Below are 19,001 nucleotides of genomic sequence, written 5' to 3'. Positions count from 1 at the left end.
GAACAGCTGTAGTGTACATAAGGAACAGACATGATATACAGTATATGTATCTTCATGAATTGTGAACAGCAAGAGAATGGGACATCATCTCAGGGACCTAATACCACCTAAGTGTCCAGATCTTAATACTGTGTTAGTCACAATTCAAGCAAAGACATTAGATTGTGGTTCTTAGCTGACAGTTTCAGTCCTAAAGATGAAAAGACTATGGACCATGGATAGCAACATAGACTTAAGCCAGAAATGCCTGCCAAATAGTATTAATAACTCAGCTCAACCCTTCTCAGTGATTGTATTGCAATAGGGCTAAATTGGAATTTAGGAGTGATTAGAAATTGATCCTAAGTATAAATTTTGTTTTAATTTAACACATATGATTTCTGTAAATGTGTGCCAGAGGACCACACAGTCTGAGGACTCAAGGGCTTATATGTTCTTTACTATTTAAACTCAGACGTTTGTTTTGATCTTTTCATTTGGACTGAAATACCGAGAGTAAATATTGGCAAATTATTTTCTAATCTGAGATGGTGACTTCCATCATTCAGAGTTTGTTTTCCCATAGTCAAATGAGTAGGTGAGGAATGTCTATTACATGATAAATTTTTACTTTATTTTTAAAAGTGGAAATTTAGAAAGGAATTGCAACTTACTTTGGTTCATTTAAATTTTAGTGATATTTCAATATAGTAGTCCTAAGCCTCCCTGAGATTTTTCTCATGTAAGTTAATTTCATCTTTTCCATTTATAGATCTTGATATCACAGTTGACCTTTCTCTCCTCTTTCAGAATATGAGCTTTTCATTCCCTTGTTCAGACTCATAGCTGTGGAATTTTCACACAGGAATTCTGAGGAGCTACTATCTAATTTCCCACTGTGTGGTTATCATAATGATACAATAGTTGGACTTGACCTTAATGGAGACTGTAATTTTTGTAGACAGAAGAGTGTCTGTGTAACTTTGAAAGACAGGTGTTTGGGTTAAAGAAGGAAATGTGTTGGGAAAGTTCTAGATGATCCAACTTCAATGGTATTTTTTTAAAAATCCTAAAATAATCTTTGGCTTTTGGCCTTGTGTTGTGTGTGTTGTCTTCTGTTGGGGTTCATTAACTTTTATCTTTTTAAAGGATATTTTATCTGCTTGCTCAAGTTAATGGGAGAAACCTAGGGGTGCCAAGAAAAAACACAAAATTTGCTGTATGGGTGGTATTACAAGGATTTTTTGGGGGAGGGGGTCTTTTTTGAGATGAGGTCTCACTATGCAGTTCAGGCTGGTCTTGAGCTCACTTTGTAGCCCAGGCTGGTCTCGGACTCACAATGATCCTCCCACCTCAGCCTCCCGAGTGCTGGGATTACAGGCTTGAGCCACCTCGCCCAGCTGGTATTACAAGGATTAACCAGCTGGTTTTCTTACCCAGGCCATCATCTTGTCAGGCCTTAGTGCTGAGTTGGGTCGTGGCTTTGTCAGGATTTAGATGAGAGGACTTGAAGAAAATTACTGGCAGGAAACAGAAATAACACGAATTTCTAATACAGAAGCAGCGTCTTACAAGAGCATGCTGCAGTGTGGCCTCAGGTGAAGTACTTAATTCCCAAATGCAAGTCCCCAAATTCCATAGCTCTTGTTTGTCTTTCTTGGCTACAGCTTATGCTGGATTTCCTGACACTAAGCCAACATCACTTACAGTGCAGGGGACATAATGTGAAACAAGATAGCAGAGAAATTAGAAGCAGCAGCTCTTGTTTGCCTCTTAGCAGGACTGTGGCCTTGAAGTGGCTTGAGAAACTTTTAGAACCCAGAGGTGTGGGGTAACCTAAAGCACCAGAGTCACAGTGATCTGTCATACCTGTGACAGCTGCTGTTACCCTGAAACAGGTCAGCACATTGTTGGAGCAGTCTTTGCTTTTTTAAAAGCCACAGAAAGATCAATCAGTTTGTTGATCCTTGTGATTTTTCCCTACTCTTTTCCTTTCTACCTTACAGGCCCCATATGTGCTGAGAAATGAGGATCTCCACATTAGCCATGGAGAGCAGGGAACCATCACCACCCAGATCCTTGACATCCGGGATGATGACAACCCACAAGATGTGGTGGTGGAAGTGCTTGATTCTCCACACCATGGCAAGTTGTTCCAAACACTTAGGTCCCCTGCAGCCTCCATCTCTCAGTTCCGGCTGGATGAACTTGCCAGGGGCCTTCTCCTCTATGCTCATGATGGCTCTGATAGCACAGCCGATGTCATAGTCTTCCAGGCCAGTGATGGACACTCCTTCCGAAATATACTGTTCCATGTGGCGATTGGGAGCAAGGTAGGTGTCATTCTCCAAGTCCATTTCTTGGTACTGTCTACCTGCTAGGGGGTCCCCAGGGAGATTTTTTAGGGTGAAGTCCCAAGGTAAAAGAACATGTGTACAAGACATCAGCAACAACAGCAGGTAGCATAGAACACAGCAGAGCACAAGAGCACAACAGAGAGAGTACAAGAACTCTGACTTTATTGTATAATTCTTATACAGATTGATATCTCGTATTTACATTCTTACATAGTGCCGTAACTAGCACATGAGTGTTTACTTTTGCTAAGTCATGGTTACATAACTGTATCCCACTGTGCACCTACAGTAGACAAGTGGGGTTATGTTCTCAGTGTCTTTAGATGCCTCTGAGCTTTGAAACAGTCTGAGTGGTTCCCCACAGACCCTAAGACGTGAAGTTTTGCTGTTGAAATTATTTTGCAACTCTCATAAAGTTAGGATAGCAGTATTCATTTTTTTCAAACATAATCTAGTATAGAGATTCTTGTTAAGTATGTATTATATAAGGGGCAGTTTCTGTCTCTGTCTGTCTGTCTGTCTCTCTCTCTCTCCATATATATATATATATATATATATATATATATATATATAAGCAACCTTCATCTGAAAGACCTTTTCTGTTAAAAGAAAAGACAATTCTGAACCATTTTCTTTACCTACTGCCATAAAACTTACAATACATTGATTCTTTTGTGTCTTGCCTGAACATGATCAAGGCACTTCTGTTTTTTGTGTGCCTTCCTAAAAGAGCTCATGAAATTAGGTCATCTTAACGAATCAAAGAATTTAAATTCAGCTATTTCCTTAGCCCAACTGAAGTGGGATAAGGCACTCTCTTTTGGCAATCACAAGGGTCTTTGGTAGACAGACTGAAAGCAGGTTTCTCCGAGTTGTTGGTGTGTCATCTTCTGATGTTACTTCCATATCCATTAGCAGCTGCACTGTTATTGGAGTAATACTTATTTAATATTTTTCTTTGAATCTACTTTTCATTGTAACATCATCCTAACAAAGAACACCTATGAAACCATAGGCTTGATGTACAGTCACATTTTTCTAAACTGTTAAAATGAATGCATTACCATTCTATAACATTTCATCCACGTGCTATGTAAAATAGTGGTGGATACTGCAAATGAGACAATTATCACACTTAAGGAAATACTGAGCTGGTCTGTGCTAATGTACAGTGCCACTGAAAAAGCTCCCAAAACTTAATGATATTTTGCTGGAAGTCCTTTTATCAATTACACCAAGAATCACTCTTTGCCCTGATGATAAATTGGAAACTTACTTTTTAAAAAAATGCTTTTCATTCCCAATAGCATTACCTATGGGAATGTTATTAACAATCAGCTAGCAAAATTGATTTGCTGAGAGTTTAAAAATCACTTGTCACTTTCTCACCAATGATCACTCAGAATTTGCAATTGGTCCTCCTGAGGGGGAACAGCTGTCTCTAATATAGTCTGCTAACTAGTTTCTCCAGCTCATGTCTCATTATTTTCAGCTGCTAGAAACAGGGATAGTGGCGTGAAAGAAATGGAAGCACAGGAAGGCTGATTATGAAATCAAGTTGGCAGAGGTCCACCTTGTAGCTAATCCTAATTATCACCCTCACACAATCACCCTGGGAGATGAGATTTAGTTCTGGAGAGATGAAATCTAGATAGATGCAAAGAGTTTTGTTTCTTTTTAGTTTCTTTCCAAGGGTTGTATAAGACTTCAGTGCAGTGCCTCCCCCTCCCCACTACCAGCCTATTTGATTTCAATTTCCATGTTAGGAACTGAGCTTAGGGCACAGGCATTTTGCATGGAATACCTAAACATTAAAGGAGCATTTCTAGGATTTTAGCTGTTTTAACTGCTAAAACAAAGAAAAACAGAATGTTAAGTCCTAAATGAGGTACATACACAGAGTTTGGAGTTCTTACAGTACAACCTACAAATCCTAAAAGTATTTACTGAGTGTACAATTTCTGGAGTGAGTTTAAGATGTCCCTCCTCCTTCCCTTTCTCATCCCATGGTCTCCTCCAGTGCTGTGGTTACCTGTCCATGAGATGATCTTTACATGGACTGGAGCCAGGAATCTAATGACCAGAGCCCAGATGCATCAGTATGTGCTAATAATAAACTTGATTATAATACCAACAATATTATACAAGTACATACTATTTTTCTTTTTAGGAATTCAGAATAATTTCTCTTCTACCTGTTCTCTTGATCTTTACAGTATCTTAGTGTAGATGGTTAGAGTAGAAGCATTATGAGCTTATTCTTCTTAAAGGAAATTCTGTGAATGGAAAGGGTTTTTTGTTTCATTTTTCATATGTATTGGACCCTAAATCTTGATGCGAATGATTGTTTTTGGTCTTCACCGTCATTCTGCGGTGTTTGTATCACTGTCATTAATTTTCCAAAAGAGGAAACAAAAGCAAAAAAGAGGCTTAAAAACAGTTTTTTTCATAAAGGTATTTAGTGCCAGGCTGTGGTTTTATTTCAGGTGTATCTGGGTTTTACACTTTATCATAAGACTCTTCATTTTGGCCTTTGTTTTTTGATAATTTGGTCATATATATTCTTGTCCCCTTAATTCATAAAATGAAGAAAATTACCCTAGTCCTTGTATCAGTGTCCTAGCCAAGCAGACAAGTCCAATGCCTTCTGGAATCTTCTATCTGGACCCTTACAGCTTATTCCAAGGGAGGGTGTTTACAATCATAAGCCAACTGGACCTGGAAGAAAAAGTGGCCTCCGTTGTTACAGCATCCAGTAGATATCGAGTCAGACATGATTGGTTCCACTGCAATCACCAGTTCTGAAGATGGCTTGAGATTCTTAAGTCTGGGGCTACCTGTATGTCAAATTTGGAGAAGGCTGTTTACTGGCTGATGTCTAGCTGGTGGTTTAAATGGAATGGCCAATGGATTTAGGTTACATTCATGCTAAATAAAAGTACAAATTAACTCTAATGCAGGAGGAAACTCAGCTTATTTTTTGTGATAGAAAAAGGAAACATTGTGAGAGGAGAGATTATGTTTTACTCCTGGACAGGGCAGAGTGAAAGGTTTCTGTATGTGTCTGTTGGCTGGGCGTGTAGGGGTGGATGTGGTGATGTGAGTGTTCAGCTTTCCTGTGGTTCTCTGTCTTCTGGGAAGCACTCAGGGCACCTCTGTTGATGCTGGGGTGTCTCAGCATGGACTGAGTAGAAGTTTGGTCCATTCGCTTTTGTTTTTCCAGTGATAATTACTTTCCCCAAACTTGGCCTGGCAGTGAATAAACCCTACTGCCAGTTCCAGGATTATGTGTTAAGTTGCTGAGGAGAAAATAGAACCAGGACTGATGCTAAAACATGTTCTGTTGGGAGAAAGAGGCAATAAAAGAAAAAAAGATTAAAAAGTAATAAAGAACACTGTGCTGAATAGGCTTTTATTAATTGAGTGGATTACCAAATCCAAGTCTACTATAGATGTGACTCTAAAGCAATTTGGCATCTACTAAGACCTAAAATCTGGGCAGGGGAAAGCCATGCTCAGTGATGGGCTTCTCTCCACTGCTGGGCTTTCAAGGAATTACCTGGTTTCCGTTAATTAAGGTGCCTCTGGCAACCATGACTTTTCCCGCGCTGGCAATAAATCTGATGATCTTTCTGACCTCATCTGTTGTTATTTGAAAAGTTATTTTCTACAGCTGGGTAATACTTTAATGTGAAAACCCCCAAATGTCATACTGTAAGCTGGGTGGGGAGTTCCATTGTTGAGAATCCTTTCGGGCTGTGGTAATGCTCATGTGCAATGAAAAGTTAAACCTTAAGATGTTTTTCCTCAATTTCATTGATGCCAACCCTCTCATTGGTAGTTTTACGTTGATATAATTATTTTGGTAGTAATGACACTTATGAAAATTGCAAATATCAGTGGTATAAAAATGTTTATTTGTATGAAAGAGTCTAACCATTTCACAAATAAATAAATCCTTCTCATCAGGAGTTTCACCTTTGGGAGGTTTTCTTAGCTTGTTTAGTTCACTGATATCTTAGTTGTATTCCACATGAAGCAAACGTTCTAGATTTCTGACCTGAAGTAACTAGCTTCTAATGCCCATACACATTCACAAACACAAAAGGTTCCAACTACTGCTCACTTTCTTCCTGCTGATAAATTTCTCCTCATACCCACAACACTGCATGTTCTTTTCCTAAAGTCTACAATGTCCCGAAGAGTAAATTTTAAAAGCTATAGTGTAAATAAGCTCTTATCCATTAAGGCATCTTTTTAGCGAATAAGAGCGTAATAGAGTTGCTTTTATATCCAACAACAATGCATTTACTTTCTAAATAGTGAAATTTTAAAAACTTGTATCTTGGATATTTTGGTCTGGGATTTGAATATACTAAACCAAAGCTAAAATTTCGAGATTTGAGGCCGAACTTTTAGGAAGGGTGGATATTCATTTTATTTGTGAGGTTCTTCCTCCAAAGGATGGAGGTTCTTCTAGTTTACAGCATTAATATTTTTAGTTGTAATACAATATGTAATGGCTAAACTTTACTATCAACATTTCTTTATTCCTATTGTGCTAGGAAATGAATTAGAAAAACTGTTTAATTTAAAGCACTGTTTTAATCATGCCCTCGATTTTACTTGTTGGGATTTTATTGCCTGCTAATGTACTCTGGGGGATATATAAAAACATCACTGACAGGAGATTGCTCAATTAGTAGTATAGTTAATTTCTTAAGTTGACAAGAAAATATGCAGGAGAAAACTATTAGAAGATTTTTAAAAATACCAAATGGGGAAATCAAATTAAAATTTGGCTTTTGGAATACTTTAGCTATAGAAAAGATGGTGTATAGTTTTCTATCTGTCTCTTCTTGAATATTCTCATATGCTCCCCCCAAAATAAAAAGAACCTTTATGATGAAATGACTTCTTTTTTAACTACTTGATTGATGTATGATTAATATATATGAAGCTCCTTATATTTGATATATGTGAATCTGAGTTTAGAGATATGTACACACCTATACTACCATCACCACTTCAAAGTTATAGACACCATCATCTCTCAAAATTTCCCCACAATCCCTCTACTATTATTACTCTTCTTTATGGTAGGATCATTAAACAAGATCATCTCCTAGCAAACTATAAGTATTGTTAGCCCTAGCTACTACGCTGTACAGATTTCCAGAGTTTATGTTGAGGAACTGAAACTGTATCTTTTGCTTGTCATATCACCTGTTCCCTCTTCTGCCCCTACCAGTTGTCATTCTACTCTGTGGTTCTATGAGTTTTACTATTTCAGATTCCAAATATAAGCAACATCATACAGTTTTTATCTCTGTGGCTGGCTTATTTCACTTAGCTGAATTTCCTCCTCCAGATCCATCCATATATATGTCTCAAATGCAGGATTTCTTTCTCTTTTATTTTCCTTTGTGAATTGATTTGCATCAATTCTTTCCTCCTTTTGTTTATCTACAAAAGATCTTTTGTGATCACTGGGAGGCCTACATAAAATATAGTAGTCCATTTTAAACAGTAATTCAGTCCTAGCCAAAACTTTCCATTTTTACTTCTCCCTGCTTGTCACTATTTTATCTTACTGATGTCACCATTTATCTCTATATCATGAATGCGTTAGCATATTCCTATAGATATAGTTGTATTTAATATTGTTCTTTTAACTTTTATACTAAAGCAATAATGGTGAAACTTTTAGCTCTTTCAATGATACAAACAGCTCACTGTGGCATGGGTGGCCATAGGTTCACCACCACTGCACTAGAGTCATAATACTGAACACAGTGAAATGCTATGTAAATAGTGGTTGTATTATGTAGGAAATGCATAGGAAGAAAAGCATACATCTTCAGAATAGACAGAATCTTTTTCTGAAAATTTTTTATTTACATTTTATTTACATTTGGCTACACCTGTAGACGTAGGTAGGACCTGTGTATACACAAGGTCAACCATACTTTTCTCTAGCAGTGATTTTTCTCCTATCGTGTGTCTTCAAATTGTTAATTACTGTCCTTTCATTTCAACTGGAAGAACTCTAGCATTTCTTGAGAGACAAGGTTAGTGATAATGAGCTGTATGAGCTTCTGTTTCTTTGGAAAGTTTTGGTCTCTTCTTCATTTCTGAATGACAGCTTTGCTGGTCAATTAGTCCTGATGGTAATTGTATTTTGGAATGGCATTTAGACTATTTTGTTCCACTCTCTTGACCCACCGGACCTCTGCTAAGTTATCTACTGTGAGTTGTGTGGGGGTACTGTTGTATTTGATGGGGTACTTTGATCTTGCTGCTTTTAAAATTAACTTTTTGTCATCAGTTTTTGAAAATATGACTTCAGTACATCTATCTCCATGAAGGTGTATTTATGACCAACTTTTTTGGAATTCTTTGGGCTTCATTGATCTAGATGTCTGTTTTGCTCCCTAGATTTGGAAAGTTTTTGTCACTATTTCTTCAAATATTTTTTGTTCTTTTGTCTCGCTGAGCCAGCAATTTCAAATGCTCTCTCTGCAGCATCACTGATTCTCTTTTCTCTTGATGGAGTCTGCTGTGGAAGCGCTATTAGTGTTTTTCTGTCAATCATTTCATTCTTCAGCTCCAGAATTTGTTTTTTTTTTTTTTTAATGTTTTCTATCTTTTTGTTGCTTGAACTTTTCATTTTGTTCACGTGTTGCCTTCTGATTTTTGTTTAGTTTCCTATCTGTTCTCTTGGCTCTCGTTGTACTTCCTTAAGATTATGGTTTTCACATTCTTGCTCAGGCAATTCACAAATCTGCAGCTTCTCATTTTTTTCTTTCCCTAGGGCAAGGAATCAAACTCAGGGCTTCACACATGCTAGGCAAGTGCTCTGCTACTGAGCCACTCATAGATCTCCATTCTGAGGGGACCAACCACTGTAGCTGTAGTTTTTTCATTGGCCAGTGTCCTGTTCCCTTGATTTTTCTGTGTGCTCTTTGAAGCCTTTTGTTGCTCTCTGTAGCCTTGTGTTGCTCTTTGCATTTCAAAGAACAGTCCCTTCAGTAACCGAAGCTGAAGATTCTGGAGTTCTCTTAGGCCTTATCTCTATAAACTCTTTCTGTTCCCTCTTTCTGGGAAATCTTGAGATCGTGGGTATTCTTTGAAACTACAAAGCTGAGCTGTATGCCAAAAGCCTTCCATTTATTTTTCCTATGGCCATGCCCTGATGTGTTCAAGGTTATTATTTGATATGTGTGCTATCTTTAAGGGGTTCACTTTTACTGACTGAAGGAACATAGGAGCATGGGTCACTGGCTGTATGAGAGGGGTATGATGGGAGTGCTTACTAGCTAGCTGAGCTATCTAAATTGGGGCATCTTCTTGATGAATTCCCTAAACTGCTAGTAGGATTTTCAGCTCTTTGTTGAGATATGCAAGGCGGTTACTGTGAGCTCCCCTCCCCACCCCTTTCCCTGTTCCTAGCAGTCCCCAGATTATAAACCGGGCCAGACTTCAGTTACCCATGGAGTAAGGAACAAAAATGGGCTTCTTGGGCATTGTCCCAGAAGGGTGAGGAGCCAGAGCACTCACTTATCTGTCACTTTTCCCCTCTGGAGCCCAAATGGATGAGCCTAAATCTAAGTTGAAGGAGAATCTTGAAGGAGAAAGTGATATGGATAAAGTATATTTTTGGTTGTGATCTTCTGTGTAGCATCTATTTTTGGATTTCACTCCACCAAAGTGCTGAAAACTTCTTATCTGTACGTGATTATTAAAATTAAGGTGTTAATGGTTAGGGATGTCACACAGCAATAGCACGCTTACCTACCATGTGCAAGGCCATGGGTTCAATCAAGAGCAAATCAATCAATCAGTGAACTGACAAATCAGTAAATAAGTAAAAAAGTAAAAGTTTTTGTTGGAACTTGCAGGCTAGACCTCCTGTTTTGCCAACTTGTTGATAAAGAAAAATTATACTTCATATAATAAATATTGTTAATTAGTCACTGAAGGTAATAATTCAGATATGAAAACATATATTGTCCTGACTTAGACCTAAATATTCTAAGCAATTCTTTTGGGACAGGATCTTGCTGTAGGATCCAGGATACCTTCAAACTCACAGGGACCCTCCTGCCTCAACCTCCCAAGTGCTGGGATTACAGGCATATCCCGACATACCCAGTTAAACATAATTATTCTAAAAAGCCCACCTATGAATCACATGAACATTGCAGTGAACCCTGGATCACCTTTTCACATATTGGCATGTCTGCATGTCTCCTGGGAACTTTTCAAAATTCAGATTTAGGAAGTCTTTTTAGGAAGATCTAGTGGGGGAGCCGGAGGTTCTGTCTGTCTTAATGAGCTTTTGGTGCTGTTCTTCTGTAAACATTGAGTTGTACATTCTATTGCCTCCTAAATACTTACACTCACTAATGAGTTTTAGAAAATTATATTGGTAAAATCAAGCCATGGAGGCCCTAGAGAGCCCTCTGGGGGATGTGCATTCAGATCACAGGATCTGCTTGCTTGTAATATGAAAAACTACGTTGCCTATTTAGACTAATAATAAGGTTATTGCTACATAGTTGAGCTCTATAACTGAAATCAAAGTTGACTGAGCTCTACAAATGAAATCAAAGTTGACTGCTGCTATTAGGAATATTTCTAGCAATTTGGAATGCTGGGCCTGAGTATATCATAGTATGTGAAATTCTGCTGGAGTTAGAGCCCTTTCTCCAAGAGTTCTGGCAGATGCTATGCAAAGTTTCTGGCACACATTTGATGTTTTTATAAATAATATGCTGTATCTATTGTGAAATGAGAAAATGCCTTGGAATTTTGCCCCGAGCACCAATCAGGATAAAATGTACCTGTGCTGCTATTCTCCTGGGTGTAATGTGACTCAGTTTCCTATTATAAGTGCTCAAAATAACCATGAGTGCCTTGTGAGAAGGGACACTGTCAAGTGCCAATTGATTGCAAAAGAATAGTTGTTTTCATTTGAATAGTCTGTTCCTGACAATGCTGTTTGCACTGTTGTTATTGGTATACTTGAAAGTAATAACTATTTAGAAAAACACTCCCTTTTGGAACCACCCTATTTTAAAATATCAGATTCACCAATTTTTGGAGTATTGAAACAACCTAAACACAAGGCGTTGGCATCCTTACTAATCTCATTTTATAGAAAGTGTCAATGATGAGGCTCAGGAAGAGGGTGCACACTTCGTAAATCAGGAGTGGCAGCACTTTTTGATCACATTAGCTTTAGCAATTAAAAAGTTTGCCTCCCTGGGAGCATCAAATAGGTGATTTCATCAAGCCAGCTACTCCCAACTATTGGTGTTTCACTTTCAACCAACCATCAGGCTCATCATTTCTGTGTCTGCAGTGATTCTGGAATGTTTCTAATTATTCATTTCCACTGCCTGTGCTCTCTCTTGGGCATTCATCTTCTCTCCACTGAGCCAGTGCAAGAACTTGTTAAAACAGTTTCTACAGCACTGAGTTCATCCCAATACTGGTCACCTCCATCTCTTACCTTTGGAGTCTGTCTTTCAGGCTGATCATCCCATCTGACTTAATGTCTTCTTTCCATCTCTGAGGTCTTCTGTGTTCTTGATAGGGCCTGTCAGAAAAGTTGGAACTTTTAGCATAGATTCTATACCTTGATGTCTTTCTTTAAGAAAGCCTCATTTTTTATCCAAACTTTCCATGTCTCTCTAAGCACTTGTAGTGCCAAGTATTTGAACATTTTATTAAACACAGTGTGTTATCTCTCATCTTTCCCTTTGGTGAAACTGGGCCCTCTGCTAAAATTTGTTTCATAGCTTCTCTACTTAGAAACTCTGATTTTTTGTTATTCAACTAGGCATTGATACTTCCTTAGGAAAACCCTCCTGAGGCCTCTTTGCTCTACTTGTAACAGATAATAGACCCCCTAGCCAGTATACTTCAGTTTGCTAGTTTCCCAAGTAATAGATCCTGTTCTAGTTCCAGTTGCTCCTGTTTCCTAAAAACAGCTGATCACTGTGATGCACAATGGATAAACCAATTTCCAGTTGACAAGCCATCCTGCCTTTGTACTTCCTGCTTGCTTATTTCATATAAGCCATAGACACCAGAGATCAAGGCTTGATATTCTGGGAATGATCTCAATCAGTGTCCATTGATGTAAAATAAATCTGCATTTAAATCCTGGATGTTGTTTTGGTGTTTCTGCTTGCCATTGCATCTGGTACCATGCTGACCCCTTTGGTCACCAGTTGTGGCCCTTGAGGGGTGGAGCAAGGACATCTCCAGGTCCTGATGGGAAGGTGCACCCTCCAGATTTCTCAAGTTTCCTCACAGGTCTGGAGGAGGATTCCTGGCTTCCCACTCAAGTTACTCACCTTGGACCCCAAAGGGAGAAAAATGTAATCTGTCTGACTGCCTGTCTGCTTGCGTGTCTGATTTTGGTAAGACTCCCCAGGGCACTCTAGTTAATCATTTACAGAAGACCTTGATTGACTCATTAGTTAAGGCTACCCTCAAGGGAAAGGGGGATTGGAATGTACAACCTCTGTGCCTGCTGAAAGATTGTGTGAGTGAGTGGAACAGACAGCATATCAATAAGCTGTTCTGACTGTGCACCAAGACTGGAAATCACTGGTTTCACGACTAATTGGGCCCTCACATGTGGTTCCATGGCAATTGACATATAGCATAATGAAAGCCTCTCACCCTCCTTAACTAAGTTGTGGCTAAGTCCCCATGAGGAGTGTGGCCAGGTGGGTACCTGAATGATCTCTCTCTGAGGAGCACCCACCTTTTATCTGTTGCACCATCATTCAAGGGTACATGAGACATACATAGGGAGCCAGAAATGGGAATTAATTAGTCAAAACCCACAGTCCTTGATTGTATCAAAGGGAGATTTTACAGCGTTAAGAATGAAGCCAAACTGTTCCCTGTATCTCAAAGGAAAAAGAAGAAAAAGAGACCCTGGGAATTGGAATTCTCAGGAAGAGAACTCCAATTTGGCATCCCTGTCAGCTGCCATAGTTGCAGCCAACCACTGTAGCTTCACTCCCAACTCCAGATTTGTCTACTTCCAGCCAGTTGAACTGTTTCCAGCTAGCCATTCATCCACAGAGGCCCTCTCTTCAGAGCCTTCTGCTTACATGATATCCTGGTTAGTTAATGCCATCTGATACCCACCTGAGATGACTGTCAACAGTTCTTTCTGAGTTTCACATTTTGACTGAGAAAAAATTGGACTTTCAGCCCTGACAGATGATTTTCACCCTGTCAGACCTGAATAGATAGGATAGACCAAGCTCTATCACATTGAGCCCCAAGTATCCATGGTCACAAAAGTCAGGCACAAACCTGTTACTCTCCTGTAACAATGGAACAGAACTCGGCCTTCAAAAGTTCCTCTGTCAAAACGTTACCATCATCAGGGAAACTGGGACTTTTGCCTTTCACTGCTTCTGCCAGACACAAACTTACAGCATAGGAGGACATCTATGGCAAAGCCAGTCAGCCTCACTCTTGTTTAACCCTACACTTTCAATTTTTGACTGTTCTCTGAGAAGAAAATGATGCCTCCATCAGCCTGACACAAATAATCACAATGGTAAAGTTCTAAAAACTCACATCCCAGAGGTATAGGCTAAAGACTTGCCTCTGAGCCTGGAAATCAATCATGCCACCTCACAACAACCCCCATTGTTATCATTGTGTTGCAGAAAACACAACAGTCATCCAGCCACACATCAACCTGTTAGAATATTAATCACCTTGGGCAAGATCTCCATGTTGTCAACAATGCAGAAAAGATGCCTTCCTCTGCTTGCAAGTTGCTCCCATAAGCCCCTTCAACTGGGAAAATTCTGCAACAAAAGGCCAACTCACTTAGACTCAGTTGCCCATAAGGGGTTAAAAACTCTCCTACTATTTTCAGGGAGGCTCTGATGACAAATTTGGCTCTGTCACAGCCCCCAAGGAAACAGTATAGATTGTCAAACTGCTAAAATACACCTCTCCTGCCTGTAAATCCAGTTCAAGATCTCCAGGCTGCCAATGCTGCCGTGATTGCATTGCATATACATTGCCTCTGTCCTCTGCTGCCCACAGGCTGATACACCTGCCTGGACCTAAGATGCCCTCTTCTGCCTTCAGTTGGCTCCTATCAGCCTGTCCCTCTCCACATTATTTACTGTCTTTAGAGAAACCCTCACAAATGACACTCAAGCTGCCTTCTGGAAAGACAAAAAGTTCCACTACAATAACTGGCAGAAACTGGTCAAACAAACAAACAAATCACATAAAACTATGTACGACCAGTTAAAAGACCAGCTGTATCTGTAGATATCCCAGATACATATTAACTACCTCTACAAGTTTCAGAAATTCAACCTTAGATCCACTGAAAAATTTACCTGAACAGCTCCTCTGGGGCTCACTGTGAAGGGACAACACCCTTAAATCTTTGCTCCTGTCACTCTGGACACTGGCAGGTCAATGCATTGCCGAAGTGAGGAAAGTATTCACGGGATTCCAGGTGTGATTTCTTGTCCCAGTTCTCTCCCATATGTAGCTGATGTTGTGTTATCCAGTTTGGTTTTTGCTCCTTGTCCTCTTTACTGATTGTAACCTTTGCCTTGGCCTTATGGACAGTTGCCCCAAAGGGAAAAAAGGCAACCAGTAAGGCTCTTTTCCTTACTCTTTGTACAGTTGTTAGTCAGACTTCACTATTTTAAATTGTCTTCCTCATCTAAAAAGCCTAGGGCTATAATTAGAAATGTTTGTTGTTACTAATGTGCTGACTTTTAATGTTGAGATCTGTTTAATTTAATCATGGGAAATCAAATTGTCATACCCCTAGTTCCTGCCAAGTTTTGCCTGACAAAAACTGACACCTAGGAGGTAATTCAGTCCACAGTCTGAAATGGACAAAGCCCAGTAATTGTCAGATTTGATCTTTGCCAAATTATTACTATTTTAGACACATAGATACCCCCTTGTCAAAAAGGACCCAGAGGAACCCATGGGGAATCCACTCTGGTGGCCTTTGATTTCTATCTGTGCCCTGGAGACAAATATGCACACACAAACTGCAAATCAAGAGCCTGTATAGCTGCCCCTCCTGGGAACATGCATCCATAGCCTCCTGTTCAGGAGGACCCAATAATGATAAAAACAGACCACCTTAAGGTCACCCCTCAATTATCTGAACAAGAATAACAAAGAGGAGTTTGCAGTGCAAAGAAAACTGCTCTTTCTGTATTGATACGTCTGGAATAGTCCAGAAGGTCTGCAACAATTACAAGAGAGGTTAAATACCTGAGCTCAAGAATAAAACCAGAAACAGGGGTGATACCAAGGTTTATCTGACTTGGGACCATGGCTGAAATCCCTTTTGGGACTCCTGATAGCTCTTATAGTAATTCTGATAGAGCCCTGCCTGATTAATTGGATTACATAAGTTAAGAGCTGCCCCTTCTATGCAGCATTATTATTTTTTAAAGAGAGAGAGAGAGAAAAAAAGAAATAAACAGCTGCAACATCAAGAAACTCAATAACAATATAGGCTTTCAAAACAAGATGAGGGTCTGGGGGTTTAGCTTAGTGGTGTAAGTGCCTACCTGGCAAGGGTGAGGTCATGAGTTCAATCCCTGGGAGGGGGGGACCCAACCAAGATGACAGGTATTTAACGATGGGTGTTATGATTGCATATTGTTGTCATTAAAAGAGTTGCTCAGATTAGGTAAAAAGAACAGCCCCAGCATTAAAAAAGATTTTTCTGAGCAACAACAAGAAGGGGCAATGAAAGGGAAAAACTGTACAAAAGAAATTGTTCTTTTAAAACTTTATTCTTTTGAAACTGCCTAGTTCTGTAACTGCTTCATGGCTTAGTAATTACTTTCTTGACCTCTTTAACCACAAGAGCATAACCAAACATGCAGGATGCCTGTCTGACCATTGTACCAAGTTTCATGAGCTGATCATCATTAATCTATGCTTGTAACTGATGGTCTCACCCTCCTAGTTAATCAGAAGAACTGCCAGGCTGCTCTGTCTTGCCTTTGTATCTAATTTGTACCTCCTGTTGTGTATCATATAAAAGACCTAGACTACTAGAGATCAGGGTCTAATACTCTGTGAATGATCCAGATCAGTGCCTGTTGATGTAAATAAATCTGCCTCCAAATCCTGGGTATTGTTTCAGTGTTTTTGCTTAGCATTGCAGTATAAATCCCAAATTTAGCAGTACAGCTCTATAACTAAGATTTTTTTTTTCTTATGCTTTAGAACCAGGGTAATACATACTATCAATGTTAAGCATAAACTTAAAGGCAGGTTGAAGGCTTTACATGAGTGATCAGAAAAAAAGAATTTGGGTGAGGGAAATCAGATATTAAAGAGTTCTACTTGTGAAGAAAAAAAATCTTCAAAAAATTCTCACTGATGGCTACCTCCAATTATCAGATGTGACCTGCAGAGAGAAGGGAACTACTAGGCCTAATTCTATAAACTAACAAGTTTGTGCTTGCATCCTTTCATATTTGGCCAGTCTTTGCAATTGAAGAGAAAGAAGGCCATTAGGATCAACAAGAGTGGTTACAGCATAAATGTCTATCCGATACTGTTTTGCTTATAAATCTAAAACAAAAATACAATATATAAAAAAAAATCCCAGGAGAAGGTGAAGGAGGAGAATGAGGACCAAGTAATGATTTTGTTTTTTAAAAAATTAAAACAATAGAAAACAGCTTTCCTTCACTCTTTTGTCAGAATCAGCTTAGGGGGAAACCCTGTACTAAGGAAAATAAACCACAGACTCCTGGTGAAAAAACTTTCAGTGTTGGGGACCTTAGCTAGGACCCCTGACAACCTTATTCTTACTGCTTCTAGTTGGGTCTTGTCTCAAAAGATCACATGTTATATGGCCAGCAAAGGTTTTCCAGGGAAACTAAAAGAGGAGGGAAATATAACAGAAAATTCCCCCCACAACCAGTAAATTTCAGTTTCTTAGTTCCCAGCTAATAATTCCTGTTCCAGTTCTGATTGCTCCTGTGTCTTAAAAACAGATGATCATTGTGATGCATAGCTGAGCACTATGATACACAATGTATAAACCAATCTCCAATTCACAAACCATTCTGCCTCTCTTCTTCCTGCCTGCCTACCTCATATAGTCCTGAATCACCAGAGATGAAGGCCTGATATTCTGGGAATGATCCTGATCCATGCCCATCAGTAAAATAAATCTGCCTCCAAATCCTGGTGTCGTTTCGATGTTTCTACTTGTCATTACATTTGTCACACACACTCTGCTCAAGCTTCACATAGAATATGTTTTGATGGAAGCATCCTAACTATTCTTGTGTTTCTCTCACCAGACTAAGTTCTGAAGTTGAGATTTGCTGTGTATTTCAGTTCTCTAGCAAAGGGACTGGCATATAATAAATGCTTAAGGAGTATGGTAGATCATGAGCACAGGACAGGTAGATGGACAAATGAAACAAAGCAGTGGAGAGACGTAGTCTCCCCAATGATGTCAGCAGTTTGTTTATGACATTTAAAGAAAAAGCAGGATATATACATGTGTGTATTATCTACACACATAGTTTATAGTATGTGTAAGCTATGAATCTCCTCTTTTTAGATGATCTTATGCAACAACAAGGCCTAATAACTTACGTTTTGAAGGATTAATGTTTTCATACTGGTCCTAATTCTGCACTTTTTCCTTGTTCTAGAATGATGGAGCTCTTCAGCTCGTGGCTAATTCAATGGTGTGGGTTCCGGAAGGAGGCATGCTGCAGATCACCAACAGAATCTTACAGGCTGAGGCTCCAGGTGCCAGCCCAGACGATATTGTCTATAATATTACAGAAGGCCACCCCCAATTTGGTAACTCCTTTTTTTCTTTGATAAATACATTATATGTAAGACCTGCAACTTAAATTTCTAAGTAACTTCATTTTGCACTGAGCTAACTGGGGTAAACCAGCTCTCTGAAAGCCACGTACTGGGTAATAGATGCCAGTTTAACTCCACCTTGTAGCTTTCTCAGATCATCCTCAGAATTATTCTTGATGAAGCCTTAAAACAAAATTGCATAAGAGCATTCTTCAGTGACCTTCATTGTTACATCTTCTAAAAGAGAAAAGAATACAATAACTTGAGAAATTCTCCATTTTCATCCCCTAGAATTGCTGAATAAAATATAGCAAGAATGATTAGATGTTCACAGTGGAGAGAGAATGTCATGGTTCTGTAAGAGGCAGTGCCGAAGGTTGTGCTGAGCTGGTGGCACAGTTTCTCTGAGCAGGTGAAGTGTGTTCCATAACCTAGGGGATGAGGTAGAAAGATACCTGGACAGACAGGGAGTTGGAGTGGAGATCCTGCTGAAAATCAGGACTCTGGAGAGACATTCTTTCATTTAGAATGACAGAATAGGGAACAAGAAGTATAGACAGATGGCAGAAAAACCTGCCTGTCTTTCCCAGGGTTCACAGTAGAATGAAAAGTCTGTTGGAATGTGGAACTTCAGGCCCATTTCTCCAGCAGATCCTGGATTAAATTATACTACGTGCTTCGTTTAAGAGGCACAAAGCTGAGCCATTATGTGAACAGTAATCTCATCTCAGTGATGGGTACCTTACAGAAGAGTAGCGGAAACTGCAGTGGGAGGCC

The 19,001-nt window shown here is 39.3% G+C and overlaps 1 protein-coding gene and 1 long non-coding RNA gene across 4 annotated transcripts in view; one reads left to right on the top strand and one right to left on the bottom strand.

Moving 5' to 3' along the window:
* The window catches only part of Fras1 (Fraser extracellular matrix complex subunit 1), a 404,303-nt gene that overhangs the window by 266,391 nt on the left and 118,911 nt on the right, over window positions 1–19,001 (top strand). For both annotated transcript variants that reach the window (XM_063247218.1, XM_063247217.1), the window contains 2 exons: window positions 1,986–2,312; window positions 18,062–18,215. In XM_063247218.1, the coding sequence (XP_063103288.1) occupies window positions 1,986–2,312; window positions 18,062–18,215 (481 nt within the window). The remainder of the gene's footprint in view (window positions 1–1,985; window positions 2,313–18,061; window positions 18,216–19,001) is intronic.
* LOC134475729 (uncharacterized) lies at window positions 4,545–18,457 on the bottom strand. Of its 2 annotated transcripts, none has more exons than XR_010046943.1 (4): window positions 18,335–18,457; window positions 14,096–14,188; window positions 11,854–11,940; window positions 4,545–5,054 (listed from the first exon to the last, which is right to left on the bottom strand). It is a non-coding gene; the product is annotated as an uncharacterized LOC134475729 (long non-coding RNA). The 2 variants fall into 2 exon arrangements; XR_010046944.1 differs by lacking the exon at window positions 4,545–5,054 and adding an exon at window positions 8,264–10,064.

The sequence above is a fragment of the Cavia porcellus genome, unplaced genomic scaffold (assembly GCF_034190915.1).
Source record: "Cavia porcellus strain 051 isolate PalLab524CR breed Dunkin Hartley unplaced genomic scaffold, mCavPor4.1 scaffold_4, whole genome shotgun sequence".
In the NCBI taxonomy this organism is placed as follows: Eukaryota; Metazoa; Chordata; class Mammalia; order Rodentia; family Caviidae; genus Cavia; species Cavia porcellus.
Note: the sequence above shows the minus strand (reverse complement) of the source record. Positions and strands in the feature narration are given on the sequence as shown.